This window comes from Helicoverpa zea, chromosome 30 (assembly GCF_022581195.2).
Source record: "Helicoverpa zea isolate HzStark_Cry1AcR chromosome 30, ilHelZeax1.1, whole genome shotgun sequence".
NCBI classification, from domain to species: domain Eukaryota; kingdom Metazoa; phylum Arthropoda; class Insecta; order Lepidoptera; family Noctuidae; genus Helicoverpa; species Helicoverpa zea.
In genome coordinates, this window is record NC_061481.1 from 5,477,863 (window position 1) to 5,496,224 (window position 18,362).

The following is an 18,362-nucleotide window of genomic DNA, read 5'->3' on the forward strand; positions in this document are numbered from 1 at the left end:
AGAATGTGTAGAGATGTACTAGAATGGCAAAGTTGAGACCGTAGACAAATAGTAAATTTTAGTCAAATACGTAATATTCTATATATAGTTAACAAACCGTATGTAATTGTTGTGCGATTCTATATAGTGACGTACGAATTTTGGTATTCGCATTTTCATAAATTCTAAAAATTTTGTGCGAATTTTGCGAAGCATCATCATTCACAACTATTGCTCAATTGGTTACCGTTGCTGCCAACCTGCAAAGCATCATCGGAATGCTGCTGCTACAATCAGTGTAGAAACCAGAGCGGTGCCGACGATCGAAAACGATTGCCTTAGTCGATTTTTACCTTTATTTTCTGAAAAAAAAAAAACTATTATTCATGGTGGTTTTTCACCCTGGTATCATTTCTAATGGCGGAAAAGCGGCAATCGTCGTCATAGCTGTCGTTTTAATTCCAATAGAAATGCAAAAATGTCCAAAATGGATCGCATGTTAAACTCTAAAAAGGACAAGCAGACGATATACGAGATATACAGAGCATGTCGTCTCTGTGGAGCGGGCGCGGGCTACAAAATGCCGATTATTCAGAATGTTGTCGACTCAGACGACACTGATGTGGAGCTAAAGCAAAAGATTCGCGAATGCGTTCAAATTGAGGTATTTAGAACTGTTATGATAGCCTAATAATGAAATAAACTAGAATAGCGACTAATTGGAACCATAATCAAGCGTTTCCATTCATAACTTATTGTGTAAAAATGTGTTTGAAAATATTTTGTTTGTTGTCAAACAAATGCCCCCGATAGCGAAGACTCAAGTCTGAAATAACACATCAAACTTATCTATTCCGCTTATAAAAACAATTAACTTAATCTGCAGTGTCAAAAAAACGTATAGACTCTTACGAAATTCCGTAAGTTTGTATCAAAACGTACCTACTTATATCGAATTTGAAAATAGGTTAGCATTCTCATTTAGTTAATTGCTTGCAACTTTAATATCATAAGTGCACCTTTTAACTGCACGTTCTTGAAGTACAGAGTACTTCTATGGTTATTCAGATCTATCCATGTATTTTGCCCCTGTATTTTTTATTCAATCAAGTAATAAAACTCATATACATATACTATTAGTATACATAATTTAAAAACGAATCCCTATATCTCTTGGTCACGCTATCACGCGTGTACGGCTGGACCTATGAATCTGAAAATTAGAGGGGAGGTAGCTTACACCCGGAAGAAGGACATGGTTATAGTTTTTATCATCATCTGGTTACGGGGAGCAGTTATCTCGGAATGCGGGTGGAAGCTGTAATGAAGAGGACTAAGACAACCCACAAACTAACATTTTGTATGTTGGACCAATTTGAAACATTTTTTCAGTGATACAAAGCCCATTTATCGATGAAGGCTATTTATTTGGGTTTGTGCTGATGTTCCTACAGCATGCGGGTGAAACCGCTGGCTGAAGCTTGTACTATAGTATATTGGCCTTGAGGCCTGAATTAAATGGATAAATCATCATCCTCCGAGATCCTCTTTCCCAACCATGTTGGGGTCGGCTTCCAGTCTAATCAGATTCAGATTCAGCTGAGTACCAGTGCTTTACAAGGAGCGCAGGGGCCATGCTAAACTTCTCTGTATCGTTCCAATTTTAGTATATGTGCTGCCGAAGTAAGTACAGCGACTGCCTATCTGACCTCCTCAACCCAGTTACCCGGGCAACCCAATACGCCTTGGTTAGACTGGTGTCAGACTTAAATGGATAAATAAATAAAAAAAAATTGCATTCCAGGTGCACCAAGATGATAAAATGCCCCCCCTCATCTGTGAGCTGTGCGTGGACAAGGTGAATGACTTCTACGAGTTCCTGGAGATGTGCCGGCAGACTAACAAGAGGACGCGGCTGAGGCTCGGCCTGCCGCCCCAGTCCATGCCCAGAGGAGCTGTAAGTTGAATCCGGCTAACCTTTTCCCTGAACAAAAAATTTTTTCTTGGTTGACACCTACAATAAACAGTTTAGCTTTACTGATACCATGTATCTCAGCAAAGCTGTGAAAAAGAGTGATAACTATTTTAAGAGATCATAACCCTGGCAATTAGCTAAGTAAATGCCCTGGCAATAAGTCTTTTGAATGTATTCCATTAATAGCTAGCTATTCTGTATGGTAATCTGTGGATAACACGTTGAGTAGTATATTTGTTACTTTATTATAAGCTCTATACTGTGTGCCTACTAAGTGATATACTCATCATCCTCCGAGCCTTTTTCCCAATCATGTTGGGGTCGGCTTCCAGTCTAACCGGATTCAGCTGAGCACCAGTGCTTTACAAGAAGCGACTGCCTATCTGACCTCCTCAACCCAGTTACCCGGGCAACCCGATACCCCTTGGTTAGACTGGTGTCAGACTTACTGGCTTCTGACTACCCGTAACGACTGCCAAGGATGTTCAATGACAGCCGGGACCTACAGTTTAACGTGCCATCCGAAACACAGCCAATGGTGTCTAAGATATACTTAGAAAGTACATACAGACTTAGAAAAGTTGCATTGGTACTTGCCTGACCTGGGATCGAACCCGCGCCCTCATACTTGAGAGATTGGTCCTTTACCCACTAGGCCACCACGACTTACTCCTACTATGTGATATACTGCTGTTTGTTATTTCTTTCAAATTTAATAAGAACACAGTGGTGTACCATTGTTATGTAAGCTGTTACTGTATTTATCATAGAAGCTGTTAAAAGATTTGTTGAATCTATCTGACCTCAATCCAATAACAGAGGTAACTCAAAACACAATATAGCAATATTGTTGTCAATCAATCAATGTTATGAAATTGTTTTTCTGTCTATTATTAGAACCAGATATAATGTATAAATCCATCTAATAATATGTATGTCTAATAAGACTTAGTGAGGTCTCCAGACATGACTTGATAACAGTTACTAGATGAAAATAAGTACATCTTATATATTTTTTAAGACGTGATTACACATAAATTACTGCAATTACCATAAAATAATGACAAAGACATAATGTAAGCTTGCAAAAACGATTGAATGGTTTTTTTTTTAATGATATGTGTATGTAATACATTTAACAGAAAATATGCAGGCTACTTTGTATCTGTCTACCGGAATTAGTTGCCTCGGAACTTCGGGGAATTTATTCTTAATTTTTTAAATGTCGAAAATATCTTGCTGATTTGAACAGCACTTTCGCGCGTCTTTAAAGTTGATAATTTATTTCTAACTTATGTATATCTTACTATTTCCAGCCAGATGCGGGAGAGTGTATCCTCGGACTCACAGAGCCGGTGTACATTAACGATGATTCTGATGGGGAGCCGATAGCCAAGCACAAGAGGGGCAAAGTGATGCAGCCCAAAGTGCTCATCAAGAAAGAACCGGATCTGAAGTCCAAGGTATGTGCATAAGGGCCTGTCTTACGTAAATGAAACAATGCGAACTTAGCGCCTGGCAAGCTTATACTTAATCTCTCACTCGCGCTCTTTTTTTACGCGCATATGTGCACTTTTGCCTATTTTTAGTCATTTAAGATATATTTTCTTGTTAAATTTGCCGTGCAAAAAATGCGCGCTAGCTCTGTTCGCGCATTCTCATTAATCATATTTTTTTTACTTGCGAGAGAGAGAGCCCTGAAGCTCTAAGTTAAGATTTATGTTAAGTATTATATAACAGAATACATATTCAATAATTACATTTAAAACACGACTGTACGACCCCCCAGTGCCAAAGCTTTATCCGTCCTTGCCTGCCATATAGCCCACATGGCTTAGGAGTCAGCTATCCTCGCTCTATCCATAACATCTGTATCGTATACCTTGCATTTTCGCGCATAATTATCTACGTATGCCAGATACGTAGATAATTATTTATTTCATTATTGGCACAAAATCAAATAAAAAATCGTTTATCAAACTTGGCTGCTAAACAGCACTTTTTGAACGTCAGAAATTTACAAAAGACAGCCCCCAAAACGCCCACCCTTCACCACTTCCTATGCGTTTTTGCTGGGATGACGAAGTGGCGCAACAAGGTCCCCAGCAACACATTTGACGTGCCCATACTACCGTAGCACAATATTTACCCTATAGGGCACAGCTTAAAGAAGATGCAGAATTATACAGTAGTTTATTTCTAAAATTATATTACACTAGCTTTTGCCCGCGACTTCGTTCGCGTGGAATAGTGACTTCCGACAGATTTTTGGTTTTACCCACATAGTTCCCGATCTCGCGGGATTTTTGAGAAGTTCCCGCTCCCGCAGGATGAATTAAAACAATAACATGAACCGAACACGTGTAATGACACCATTGCGCGATTAACGCCATCTATCTACGGAGCATAGGAACAGCTCGACATTTGACCAATAGATGGCACTGTATGTCCGTAATAAATTTTATTTTTTATTTTTATTTTTTGTAATAAAAACTATCCTATGTCCTTTCTCAAGTTTCAAACTATGTCTGTACCAAATTTCACACAAATCGGTTCAGTAGTTTAGGCGTGAAGAAAAGACAGACAGACAGACAGAAAGACAGACAGACAGACAGACAGAGTTACTTTCGCATTTATAATATTAGTTTGGATTAATGTATTATTCACAGGAAAAACGCAGTTCATCGGATTCCCGCTCGAGTCGTCGCCGTCGCTCGCCGACGCCGCCGCGGCTCACCAGACATAGGAACAACTCCAAAGATGATAACGTATCGCTCAGTCGATTGCAGGTATTTATTCTATTCTATGTATAACTTGCCGTATTACCCACAGTTTCTTCTTCTTTCTCCTGCCCTGTTCCCAATTTTACTTGGGGTCGGCGCAATATGTCATTTTCTTCCATTTTCTCCTGTCACTCGTCATACTGACACTCATTCTCTTCCTATTCATGTCATCTTTCAGGCAATCCATCCATCTTTTCTTAGGTCTTCCTCTTCCTCTCCATCCATCTACATTCATACTTAGCACACACTTTGTTGCATGCGTATCATCCCTCCTTGTTACATGCCCATACCATGACAATCTTCTACTTCTCATGTTTTCTGTAACTTATCTTATTACCCACAATTTGAATAAGTAAATAAAATATAGCCTACTAGCTTTTGCCCGCAACTTCGTTCGCGTGGAATAGTGACTACCAGCAGATTTTTGATTTGACCAATAGATGGCGCTATATGTCCGGAATAATTTTTTTTTTTTTGTAATAAAAACTATCCTATGTCCTTTCTCAAGTTTCAAACTATGTCTGTACCAAATTTCACACAAATCGGTTCAGTAGTTTAGGCGTGAAGAAAAGACAGACAGAAAGACAGACAGACAGGTAGACAGACAGACAGAGTTACTTTCGCATTTATAATATTAGTTTGGATTTTACTCGGGAAAAGTGAGGATTCCTAATAGTGAAAGAATTTTTCTAATCAGTTTAGTAGTTAGGGTACAACCAAACAATGAAATGTTTCTTTTTTTATTATGTCAGTGTAGATAGGTATGATATCGGGCCACCTTTCACATAGTTGATTAGTCCCAAAGTAAATCGTCATGAAAAGATGGTCACCCATCTTCGGATATACCATACCTAGAAAATCTGTATAGTTTCTTCACAGAAAAAAAAACACTGGACTTAACGGTTAACACACTCTCCCACCAAATTATGATTTTGAATATTACAGGATAAATCAAAATCTCCAAAGAGTACACCCAAGTCTATACTGAAGAAGGAAATAAAGGTACACATTCATTATTAGATTTCCCACTTCCCACACATGGATAAATAATATCTACAGGGTGTGTCGTTCACAATCACATTAAATCCTATTGCATATAGTTTATGATATTCTATGGCGAATTGTAAAAAAATAACCTAATCCATTCAGTGGTTTGGCCACAGGAGTCATTTTTCGTTTTTATAATTTACAACGGGAACAAATATAATGACCACCATAAAATGCTTTGATACCCTAAGTTTTGCAACCAGAAATATCTACTGAACACCAGAAAAATAAAGTCTAAAAATGTAATAGTACCAGCTATTTTAGTCACGACTTCACTTTAAATTGTATTCGACCACCAAATTTAGTAAATGATCACCAACTCTTGACGACCAAATTAATGTATTATTTTTGCCTAAATAAGTCACTGTGATTGCCATAAAATGTAGGCTTATTACCAAATAAAGTATTATGATGCCATATTAAGTTATGTGTCCGGCTTGCAATGCATGCGTGAGTGTCAGTATGACGAGTGACAGGGGAAAATGGAAGAAAATGACATATTGCGCCGACGCCAAGTAAAATTGGGAACAGGGCAGGAGAAAGAAGAAGAAGAATGTGTTTCTCAATACACTCTTATCGCACTGTTTAGAGGCATGCAATAGACAATTTTCCACGCTAGTGCAGGAAAAGGGTCCCCATAATGTTATTACATTTATTTTATCAGGCCGAACTTATTTTTTTGGAGTCAGTTTACTTAAACAGGATAGCAAGATGTAAAAACTTTTTTGATGATCATTTACTACTTTTGGTGATCATTTACTACTTTTGGGATAACAATGATTTTTTTGGACTCATTTTGCTTAAATAGGATAGCAGAATTTAAAAACTTCGGTTATAATCTTACTTTAAAATGGTGGTTTAATTTTGGTGATCATTTACTATTTTTGGCTTACGCATGATTTATTTTGGAGTAATTTCACTTAAATAGGATAGCAAAGTGTTAAAACTTTGGTGATAGTTTTACATTAAAATGCGAGTTTCATTTTGGTGATCATTTACTATTTTTGTCTGCTGTTTGTTACTATATCTGGTGATCAGTTAAACATAAGCCATTTACAACATCATGTGTAAAGCAGAGATAAAGTTAGGAGTATCGAATGTTTTGATCAGTTGACAGCTGTCAGTTTTCAAGGGAGAATTTCCGTTGTTTGTAACTCTTATTTACTTTGTCTGCATTTTTTTTTTAACTTTTACGTATTTACACACATATGTCTGTAATGTGTGTGTACATTACAGACATATTTTAACCAGTATATTAACGTATATTAAGTATTTAATTTAATGTGATTAGGCACACAGCGACACACCCGATATATCAAAAGCACTTTTTTCATATATTTTTTTACCTTTTTTAGTCTGAAGACAATTCCTTATTGACGCCGCGTCTGAAACGGTCACGCGATAAAGAACCGGTCAAACTGGATACGCCTGTCAAAAAAGTCAAGTAAGTACATTATATTATCTGCCTAGCCTTTTCTCAACTATGTTGGGGTTGGCTTCCAGTCTTAAGCAGCAGCTGAGTACCAGTATGCCACAAGTAGCGACTGCCTATCTGACCTCCTCAACCCAATTACCCGGGCAACCCGATACCCCTTGGTTAGACTTGTGTCAGACTTACTGGCTTCTGACTACCCGTAATGACTGCCAAAGATGTTCAATGACAGCCGGGACCTACAGTTTAACGTGCCATCCGAAACACAGTCATTGGTGTCTAAGATATACTTAGAAAGTACATACAAACTTAGAAAAGTTGCATTGGTACTTGCCTGACCTGGGATCGAACCCACACACTCATTCTTGAGAGGTTGGTTCTTTAACCACTATTTGCGTTTCCCTAATATGTTTAGGTCTGTAAATATCTCACAGCTAATGAACCTCTACAATTCTTCCTCAGGATAGCAGCAAAATCCCCACCACCGAAACCGTCCCCCAAAACCTCTCCCCGTTCCAAGCTCAAAGCGAAGGCCCCGACCAAAAGGCCACCGTCCCCCGTCCCGGCTCACCAGTGCAGCGTCTGTAACCAGGGTCTGAAGACGGTGCAAGCGGTCACCAATCATATGAAGATGCATGTCGTTGGGTTTACTAGTCCACGGTGAGTGTTTTTGTACACAAATATTATATACTTGTTCCCGCTCGCGGCTTCGCCCGCGTGGTGTGTTGATAAAAGGTAGCCTACGTGTTAATCCAGGGTATCACCTATCTACGTACGTACCAAATTTGAACCAAATCGGTCCAGCCGTTTTTGCGTGAAAGGATAACAAACATACATCCATACATTCTCACAAACGTTCACATTTATAATATTAGTAGGACTAGTAGCCTAGTAAATAATATCTCACATGTAATTGGCCGGGTTAACCTGATCTTTGACACATGACACTTACGGCGCTGTCTATGGTTCGAGACGCTCATTGTTCGACTATTTTAATTTTTCGCTCTTTTTTTGTCTATGTCCTATGTCTGATATTCTCATATTGTGTTATATTTTGTTTTTAGTTTGTGTTCTTCTGTTTAGTTTACATCGTTCTTGTAACTGTTTTACATTACTTATATATATATGTATTTATTTATTTAGTGTATTTATGCCGAAACAGCGTTAAAGTTTTGTAGTTCCGGCTAGGACGCGTGGTGGGTCAGCGCTGAAAACCAGCGCTGTTGTCTCGTGCCTGCGTGCGCGAGATACAGCATTTATGCTGAGCGCTGTCCCTTTCACGCACGAGTGACGCAATTGCAGCGTTTTTTTTTCCTTTTTATGTTCACTGTATTGTTTGTTTTGTGCCATATTTACTTATTTGTTTCTTGCGTCATTCGTGTGTTCGAAATAAATGGATTTTCTTTCTTTCTTTCTTTCTTCTTTCTAAATGCTTCACTACATATTAAGTCCAGAGTTTTGTTACAAAAAAAGTGATAAATGAAAAACTGATTTTGTGCAATCTTCACATAAATCGAACCGAGAAAAGTCAAAACAAAGCCCAAACATTTGGTTTAAATGCAAGACTGTCCTTGAGTTATAAAATTCAGCGAAAAGTGGTATTATTTTTTAAATATTAAGTAAAAAAAACTTTATTTAAGAAAAGTTTCTAGGGTGATGTAACACAAAATTAAATCGTGTTGTATTTCCATTGTTATTTGTTTGTGAACGAATAAAAAATACGAGTATATAGGGTAATTTAAAGGACAGACTAATTTCTTTTTTTTTTTATTCCAAACAAATACCCTATTGAGACTTATTTTGAAATGAACTTTAGTAAAAATATTTAAATTGTTATTCCAGTATGGCCTGCAACCCCTGTGGCCTGTGGTTTCCGTCAGCAGATGAAGCGTCTACCCATCACAGACAGCATCGCAGTCGCGGCCGCCCCTACAACTGTAGACGCTGCACTGCAGACTTCAAACATCTGGCTGCTTATGATGAGTGAGTACAACTGACAGAGACAGAGACTGAGACATAATAGGTCCGATTTTTTGCATTACGTTCTGACTAGGAGTTTCTAACCGACTTTTTGAGAAGACGAAAATAGTGCAGCACACACATGTTGCACTATTTTTATCTTAGAAAAAATCGTTCACCCATTATAGTTCGGCCATTCAGAGAATGCGTTCCTGACACGTCGCGATTGAACTGACGACGTAACTTTGCAATGGCGTTGCAGTTACGATAAAAATATTTTTGCTGGTTGTTTACCGTTTTAACAATTGAGGAGCATTAAAACAACATTATTATATCAATAATCAATGAATGTTATTACGTCGTCAGTTCAATCGCGACGTGTCAGGAACGCATTCTCTGAATGGCCGAACTATAACAGACATGGCCTTGCACTTTTGTAAGTTGCTTACATAAAAAATTACTTGTAATTTTTTTTCGTGTAAGTAGCTTACATAAGTCTCATATCAGTTCATCGTAAGTTGCTTATAGTAATTATTCAGAAGTTCTGCGATATTACTATGTGCAAACGACCAAACTACAAATTATGTCACTTTTATGAAAGCAATTTACAAGTGTCAATTCGCTGTAAGTAATTATAATGGTACGACAACGTTTGTGTGTAAGCTCTAATCGCATTTGGCGATTTTTTGTTTTTGATGTTATTTATCAAAAAGGATCATACTAACTGGACTTCGTATTTTAAAGAGCAAAATTTGGTTTGACACAATATTTATTTTGTTCGGTTATAGCCACTAGTTTTTACAGGACGCGGGTGAAACCGCAAGGAACAGCTAATTATTTATATATTTTTTTAATTCTATTCCAGTCATTTCGCTAACAACCAATGCATACCGCTGCCCGAGGTGCCGGATGTCAAATGCGAGGCGTGCTGGCATCTGTTCCCCACGAACCACTTGCTGGACACACACAAGTGTATGGGCGAGGACTACAGGCCCGGCGGTGAGTTGTTTATTCTCCCTATTAGAGGATTTTTTAAAAAAACAGCGACTTTCTTAAGAATTATACCCAAAATTTTGAAAATTTCCAGGGTGCCATTGGAAAAGAGAGATGAACAAAATATACGCCGACATTTGTGATTTTAAGTTTGAATCCTCTTTGTAACATAGTCACACTTGATGAACATTTTGCCGGGTTTAATTATTTTAAGATATTCATCATTTTAACTGAATGCAGCTGAGTGTCTGAGGTTCCAATACAAAAACTTCGGGACACTTAAAACCTTACAAAAATAATATTTGACATGTTTTTCTTATTACCAGGTAAATGTCCGAAATGCAGGAGGAACTACGCAATATTGAAGAATCTGAAGAAACACGAACTAGTCTGTACAGCTAAGAAGAAAGGTGAGATTTTTTATAATATTTCCCAGAAATATATTATCCATTGAAAAATTATTATTATCTCCCTCTAACCCGATGGTAGACTGGTAGAAAATGCCTTGTCGCATTAAGTCCGCCAATGTATCATTTTTCGTACATCACTACATAGTATTAAACAAAGTCACTATTACTGTCCCCATGTCCCTTTGGACGCTTAAATTTTTGATAGATAGTTTTTTTTTAATAGATAGAGTGATTAAAGAGGAAGGTTTATATGTACATACATTAAATAGTAGAGAAATACTGTTATCCCGTGCGAAGCCGGAGCGGGTCGCTAGTAAAGTATCAATAAATAAATAATTTCTCATGTTATGATTACTTTGCAGGTGAAGTGACAGTATCCCCGGAGCTACTGGGCAGACTGAAGCCGGCGCAGGTGCGGATATCCCGCTGCGACCCGCTGCTCAGCAACCTCAAGCAGGAACACTACGACGTGTCCAACGTTACCGCGGTGAGTACATTCATAACCGATTAGTAATATATAGTAGTTTTAATCAGTAGAAGTCTGATAGACCTATGTCATATAAAAGTTCTCGACAAACATCATCTCCCGAGCCTTTTCGCAACTATGTTGGGGTCGGCTTCCAGTCTAACTGCATGCAGCTGAGTACCAGTGTTTTACAAGGAGCGACTGGCTATCTGTCCTCCTCAACCCAGTTACCCGGGCAACCCAATACCCCTTGGTTGGATTAGTAATATATATTATAAATTAAAAAAAAAACTGTCTCTGTTTGTTGCGTCTTCACCCCAAAATGCTGCTTAAAGGCGCACAGATAGCCTAGATTCTAGGCCCTAGAAGGTAAGAAATGATATAGGCTCCTTCAGGTCTGAGAAATAGTTCATCGTGATACAGGTGAAACCGTACGAAACAGACTTCCAGTGACTAGTTTGAATCAGTAGAAGTCTGATAATCCATCCCATTATGTACACTGTGGAAGGCCAGGCAGTCAATTGGTCACTCAGTGCAACAAACGGAACAAAAATATTTTGCCGTTGTCCAAAACAATGCTAAATAAAGGGTCTTGACAGACAGACAGACAGACAGACAGACAGACAGACAGACAGACAGACGGACAACAAAGTGATCCTATAAGGGTTCCGTTTTTACTTTTCGAGGTACGGAACCCTAAAAATAGCAAATTTCATAAAAACAACAAATAAATATGTCTAGCAATATTGTAGGTTGTGAAAAGGGGTACTGCCCAATGTAATTGTTATGAAAAAGTGCTAGTTCAATAAACCAGTTACATACAATAAAAAGTTTTAGCATAGAACTCCATTAATCAAAATCTGCGACTTATAAATCGCAGACAACAGTATACTAATATCTATATTTTGTTCCCAGGATTTCGGCCTCGACAAAAACTGCATCTACCCGTACATATCATCTGTATCAAGTCTCAGAATAAAATCCGAACCCGGTCTAGACAAAATGGTTGCAATCAAAGACGAAATCAAGGACGAGTTCTATTCAGAAGAGAACTACATCCACTGGGACTCAGAAGACTCTTCTGACGACGACATCACCTGCACTTCTGTACTCGACCCTTCTGTTAAACAGAAGAGAGTGGACACACTCGCTAATCTTACTCTAAAGACTTTATTCTCTAAAAAATGTCTCGGTAAAGTGCCTAAAAAGCGCAGAAGAGTTAAACAAGAGAAGAATGCGTTTGATTCTCTTCTGAACGATACAGAAGATGATGTGACAAGAGATATTAATAATATTATTAACAATTTGGGTGATGATGATGATGATTTTGGTGATGAAAAGAATGATAGTGGTAACTTAAATGCGGTTTTAAGTGATAAAGTTGATGAGGAAAATAAAAGTATGGATGTTAGTGATGATAAGTTAAATACTGATGATCAGAATGGCTCGGGTGATGACAAAGTTGACGGTGATGACAAAATTGTTACTAAAGATGATGAGACTGGACCTAGTGACCAAATTATTGATGCCAGTGATGAAAAAATTAGTCCTAGTGTTGATAATGATGTAGTTGATGATAAAATCGGTTTTAGTGATGACAAAATTTGTCCTAGTGATGATCAAGTCGGTTCTAGTGATGTTAAAATGGCTGCTAGTGACGATGTATCAAAAGTTGTTGATGATAATGATGATAGTGCTGTTGCTAACAATGTTGATGATGTTGACAAAGAATCTGTTGTTGATAAAGACATTGAAAATACTAATACTAGTGATGATAAAGCAGCTGATGTCGATAGTAGCGAGGTCTGTTTAAACAAAGTTATCGATAAAAATGATCAAATCAATGCACAAAGTAATTTAAGTGAAATTAATGCTAGTGATGTGACTCAAGTATCGATAGAAAAAGACATTAGTAGTGTTGCGAATAATGAGAATAATGTGTGCAATGAAAACGGTTCAAATAATTTAAGTAGTCTTAATAATATTGATGAGTTAACTCGGTTAGAAGATAATACAAATAAGAATGTTTCTATTAATAATATAAATGACGATAATGATAGTGACGTTCTAAGTAAAAACGTTGCCGATACTAAAATTATTGACGATTTACCAGAAGTGAGTAAAGACGAAAATCAGAATGAAGGTAATGACGTTAGCGATGACGTTTCACTGAAGAATGACGCTGACGATTCAAAAAATGATTTTGAAAGTCAAGATTCTAATTCTATTGGTACTTTAAACGAAAGTTTACTTAATGATAACACTCAGAGTGATGTTATTAGCGAAAATGAAAAAGAAAGTGTCGATAAAATTAATATCGATACCAGTGACAATGCTACGTCACTACCCGAAATTAGTTCCGAGCACAAATCTCAAATCAACGAATTCTCAATGGAAAATTTTAGTCAAAACTCAAAAATAGATGACATTAATGACGTAACGGATACAGATTATAAAAATGCTGTCAGTGTTATAGTAAATAATGATAAAAATAAGCTTGTTGAAGAATTAGACGATTCAAACCTAATGGCGGCTCTAGACGCTGAGATAGGGGAGACGAATGATAATTCTAATCAGCAAATTAATGAGAATTCTAATGATAAAATAGCTCTTGAAGACTTAATCGCGGCGAAGTCTGCCGAAATTGATGTTATACCGGACGAATTTAATTTTGATGCTTGAGAGGATTATGCGTCAATTTGTACCCTTTTCTTAACTCAACAATAAGACCAATGTCATATAAAAGTTCTCGACAAACATCATCTCCCGAGCCTTTTCCCAACTATGTTGGGGTCGGCTTCCAGTCTAACCGCATGCAGCTGAGTACCAGTGTGCCACAAGGAGCGACTGCCTATCTGTCCTCCTCAATCCAGTTACCCGGGCAAACCAATACTTCTTGGTTAGACTGGTGTCAGACTTACTGGCTTCTGACTACCCGCAACGACTGTCAAGGATGTTCAATGACAGCCGTACCTACAGTTTAACGTGCCATCCAAAACAGTTCATCTCATATATCAACATTACTCTTCAAAATTAAACAATAATTAAAATAGTTTTCTAGCTATTCTTCAGAAAGTTAAACAACGCAAAATATGTATTAATAAATGGTACAAAATAATTTTAACTGTAGACATAAAACAAATTACTATTGAGAGTGCTCGTCAAGAGCTTTCATATGACATGGGTCTCATCACTTGAGCAATTTTTGAAAACTGGGTAGGTACAATGTTCATACTAAAGTGCCCATGCTCTTTTGTATAATCATCGGCACGAATCTTGAGCGCTGACCTTCACCTGCGCAGAAGTTATTTATTAGGTCCCTTTTGTGGTATGAAGTGAGGCGCGGGGGCGGGCTAAAGCGGTGATTGGCCCGCAGCGCATCGCGTCATAGCCGTCACTCGGGATTGGTTCTTTGCTAATAAATCACTTCTGCGCAGATGGAGGTCAGCGCTAGAGATTCGTGCCGATTATATAATTATAACCGACTTCCCAGAAAGGAGGAGGCTGAAAATTGGGATGTTTGTATGTTTTTTCTACTTGGTCGCCAATATCTCGCTCGATTACCAAGCGATTTAAAAAACGATAAGATAGAATCGATTAGAAGCGATTTAAAAACTTGACGATTCTTGTTATACAAGAATGAAAAAAAATAAAAATATTTTGTGTTTGCAATATGTTATTTTAAGTTCAAAATTGTGGTTTTCCTGAACTGATTTCGTCAAACTGAAAGAAAATTGAGATGAATATATTTTTTGTTACTTTATTTTTAATATTAGTTTTTATTGTGTTTGCGGATTGCGCTTTAAAAGCATTTTTGTCAACACTTGAAATGACCATTTAGCACTAACTGATTCCCTTCGACTGGCTACGTAATCACTTGCGTAGAAATAATTATTTTTCTTGCTACGTAACAACTTATGTAGAAATAGTGACTTTTCTTGGTTTCGTAGACGGCCGAAGGGAACTGATTTAGTTTTAAAAAGCGCTCTTGATCTATTTATGTGAACGAATTTGTATAATATTATTAAGCAGAGAAATTACAAAAATATCTATATAGCCTTAAAAAGGTAATTTTGTAAGATTACCTTTTTAAGGCTGCCTGCACACCGGAGCGGAGCTAGGCTGCGGAGTGGAGAACTGAGAAATATTAACCAATAGGATTGCACAAAATCTCCGCTCCTCAATCCTATTGGTTAATATTTCTCAGTTTCTCCACTCCGCAGCCTAGCTCTGCTCCGGTGGACAGGCAGCCTAAGAGGTGTAATTGGTAAAAGAATTACCATGCTCTATGTAAAATTGGAACCCCTTTGAAACGTCTGGTGCCTAAGTTTACCGACAACATAAACGTCAGTTTTTCACCGATTTCCCAAAAAGGAGGAGGTTCTCAATTCGTCGGGATCTTAGTTTTCATTTTTTTTTATTTTCTTATGTATGTTCACCGATTACTCGAAGACAGATAAGGTATAGTTCCCAGGTGGTCCCATAGTCATCAGGTCAGGATCTGATGAGAGAAACCCGGAAGAAGTCGGTGGCGAATTAAGCAGTTGCGTCTATGAGACTGACATCTAGGCACCTTTTTTTTAACTATGGCAAAACCATCATATGACCCCTCCCGCTGTGGGTTAGCAGCGGTGAGGGAGTGTCAGACTCTTACTGACTAAAAACCGTCGTGTTCCGTCGTAGCCGCGTATGTACCAGGGCCGCGGTAAATCGCGCGAAATCAATTAAATCAACTGATGATGACTATGATTTTTTAGGGTCCGTTCAGACAGACCGGCTCGGAGAGGAGAGCAAATTCTTAACACGTTGAAAATCGAGTACTTCGTATTTGTAGTAAGGTTTATTTTTAACCCCCGACGCAAAAACGACGGGGTGTTATAAGTTTGACGTGTCTGTGTGTGTGTGTGTGTGTGTGTGTGTGTGTGTGTGTGTGTGTGTGTGTATGTGGCATCGTAGCTCCCAAACGGATGATCCGATTGTAATGCGGTTTTTTTTGTTTAAAAGGAGTGTCATTCGGGAGTGTTCTTAGCTATGTTTGGTGGAAATCGGTTCAGGTCTTCAAGGTCATCAGCTCGTTTGTTAGGTGTGAGAGGAATGTTACACGCTCAGTTTACTTGCAAGCATGTGTGGGATCTGAAATTTGAAACACTAATGTCTTCTGGAACCACTGAGCTGGTCTGCTGTTAGGGCACGAAGGTAGGAGACGTAACCCTGAACTGCCTTTTAGTAAACCCATCGAGTTTGGGCTCGTTGAATTTGTCTTGACTAGTTCTCTTCAATTGACGAGAACCTGATACTGGAAATGGGATGTGGCGGATGAAACCCTGGAATGCCGGAATGAAACGGATAAACCGATTTATATCTTCGCTGAAAATCTAGAATGACCAAAGGTTTATGTTTCCTCAATCTGTGCAATTCTCCCAGAGCCAATATGTTATGAGGATTGTTAAACAGCATCCTTTGGCCGAGATCGCATAGAGCGACCCCATCTTAAAATAAAAGAAATTAACTGAAAGAAGGAAAAATTAAGGAGCTCCTTCAAAAAGCATGAAATAAAATTAAATTATAAATTTAAAAAAAACCCCCGACCCAAAAAAGTACGCAATTAGTATGACAAAAGGTTAAAAACGCTAAACCCTATAAAAAGCAAAAAATAACTTTTAACTCTACGTAAGTACCAACTAAAGCATGTCAGACTAAACTAAATTTTGACGTGTCGGGGGACCGCTTTTTACCTTCAAAAATACTTACATAAATCAAATGATACCTACCTAATTACAACATTCGTATAAAACAAAATTATATACACAGTTATAAGTAGTATATACTTAATTACTTCTAACGTTAGGCTAATAAATTAGAGCGGTCCCCCGACACGACAAAATTTAGTTTAGTCTGACATGCTTTAGTTGGTACTTACGTAGAGTTAAAAGTTATTTTTTGCTTTTTATAGGGTTTAGCGTTTTTAACCTTTTGTCATACTAATTGCGTACTTTTTTGGGTCGGGGGTTTTTTTTAAATTTATAATTTAATTTTTTGCATGTGCACCGCTGTTGTCATTAAGAATGCTCGAAGGCGCTCGAAGGCGCCGGCTCCGATCGAGTAATTTTTCTCGGTCTTGCAGACGTTTGGTTCCGATTGCATGCTCTTTCAACCGAACGGAGCCGATCGGAGCCGATTCCGGTCTATGTAGAAATTAAAATGCGCGCCGATGCTCTCCGAGCCGGTCTGTCTGAACGGACCCTTACTTTAAATTTTCAAGGTAAACAGTTTTGAGACAAAGCTGACTTTTATGTTGTCGGTGTACTTAAGCCTAAGGATGACCAATGATGACTATACATTTATCTATACTAATATTATAAAGCTGAAGAGTTTGTTTGTTTGTTTGAACGCGCTAATCTCAGGAACTACTGGTCCGATTTGAAAATTTCTTTCAGTGTTAGATAGCCCATTTATCGAGGAAGGCTATAGGCTACTTTTTATCCCGGTACGAGAAGTAGTTCCCACGGGATGCGGGTGAAACCGCTGGCAGAAGCTAGTTATATAATAAATATACAAAATGTCTGACTGTTTATCACAGTTCCCTAAAGCCTGTATGTTGTTAAAACCATTTTACCGAATTTTCTTTTTTTTTGCATGTGGGTAAAGTCAACTTTAAGCCTGGATGCACACATTCGGTTTCCTAATCAGGAATTCCGAATTGGGATTCCGTGGCACTAGTGCACACGTTCCGGTTCTGAATATGTGAACGCACGAAAAAAAAAACAGAAACGAATGGCAGGTTTTTTTCCGTTCGGAAAAAGTAAGAATGTGTGCTCTCTTATTAACATTTTGTACGAAAAAAGAGTATTTCGGTTTCTGGATCTGAATTCCTGATCAGGAAACCGAATGTATGCGTCCAGGCTAAAGAAAGCTACACGAAAACGGGTAAGCTAATACTTGTGTGTGTAAAATGTAATTGCATATAGTGTCTGTATGTGTGTCGAGTCGCCCAGTCGTACAACTCACTACTTACACACACAAGTTCAGCTCACCTGCTTTCGTGAGATAAAAACATCTATAATAAATATTTTCAGAACTGTATATTTAGGTACAAGTTTTTGGCTCGATTCAGAGTTTTTCAGTCTTAACCGACTGTTCAAAAGGAAGTAATGTAATAATTGGTGGAATGGTTTAAAGTCAGTCGTAAGTAAATTGCTTTCGGCTAAGAGTGAACCCAAGCTAAATAATAAAGTTGATTGATTTATTCTACCCTAAGATAATATTGATAATAAGTGTAAAACTATTTTTTGTAAATATGAATATAATTACATAATAT

General features: G+C 37.9%; 1 protein-coding gene and 1 non-coding gene across 2 annotated transcripts; one reads left to right on the forward strand and one right to left on the reverse strand.

The window, feature by feature from the left end:
* Positions 1 to 403: 403 nt before the first annotated feature.
* LOC124644539 (protein PFC0760c) lies at positions 404 to 14,872 on the forward strand. Its single transcript, XM_047183977.1, has 12 exons — positions 404 to 643; positions 1,784 to 1,936; positions 3,271 to 3,417; positions 4,624 to 4,743; positions 5,683 to 5,739; positions 7,140 to 7,228; positions 7,679 to 7,876; positions 9,059 to 9,199; positions 10,041 to 10,174; positions 10,495 to 10,578; positions 10,941 to 11,065; positions 11,960 to 14,872. Exons 1-12 carry the CDS (start codon positions 458 to 460, stop codon positions 13,724 to 13,726), a joined length of 3,201 nt encoding a protein of 1,066 aa, XP_047039933.1. The 5' UTR covers positions 404 to 457; the 3' UTR covers positions 13,727 to 14,872.
* LOC124644718 lies at positions 1,603 to 1,670 on the reverse strand. The gene has a single exon (XR_006986102.1). It is a non-coding gene; the product is annotated as a U6 spliceosomal RNA (small nuclear RNA).
* Positions 14,873 to 18,362: the final 3,490 nt, after the last annotated feature.

Excerpts from the sequence above, each read along its gene's own strand:
- LOC124644539 (XM_047183977.1), top strand. The coding sequence starts at position 458 with ATGTCCAAAATGGATCGCATGTTAAACTCTAAAAAGGACAAGCAGACG. Across the intron at positions 1,937-3,270 it reads AGTCCATGCCCAGAGGAGCT|CCAGATGCGGGAGAGTGTAT; the intron begins GTAAGTTGAATC and ends TACTATTTCCAG. Across the intron at positions 7,229-7,678 it reads ACGCCTGTCAAAAAAGTCAA|GATAGCAGCAAAATCCCCAC; the intron begins GTAAGTACATTA and ends ATTCTTCCTCAG.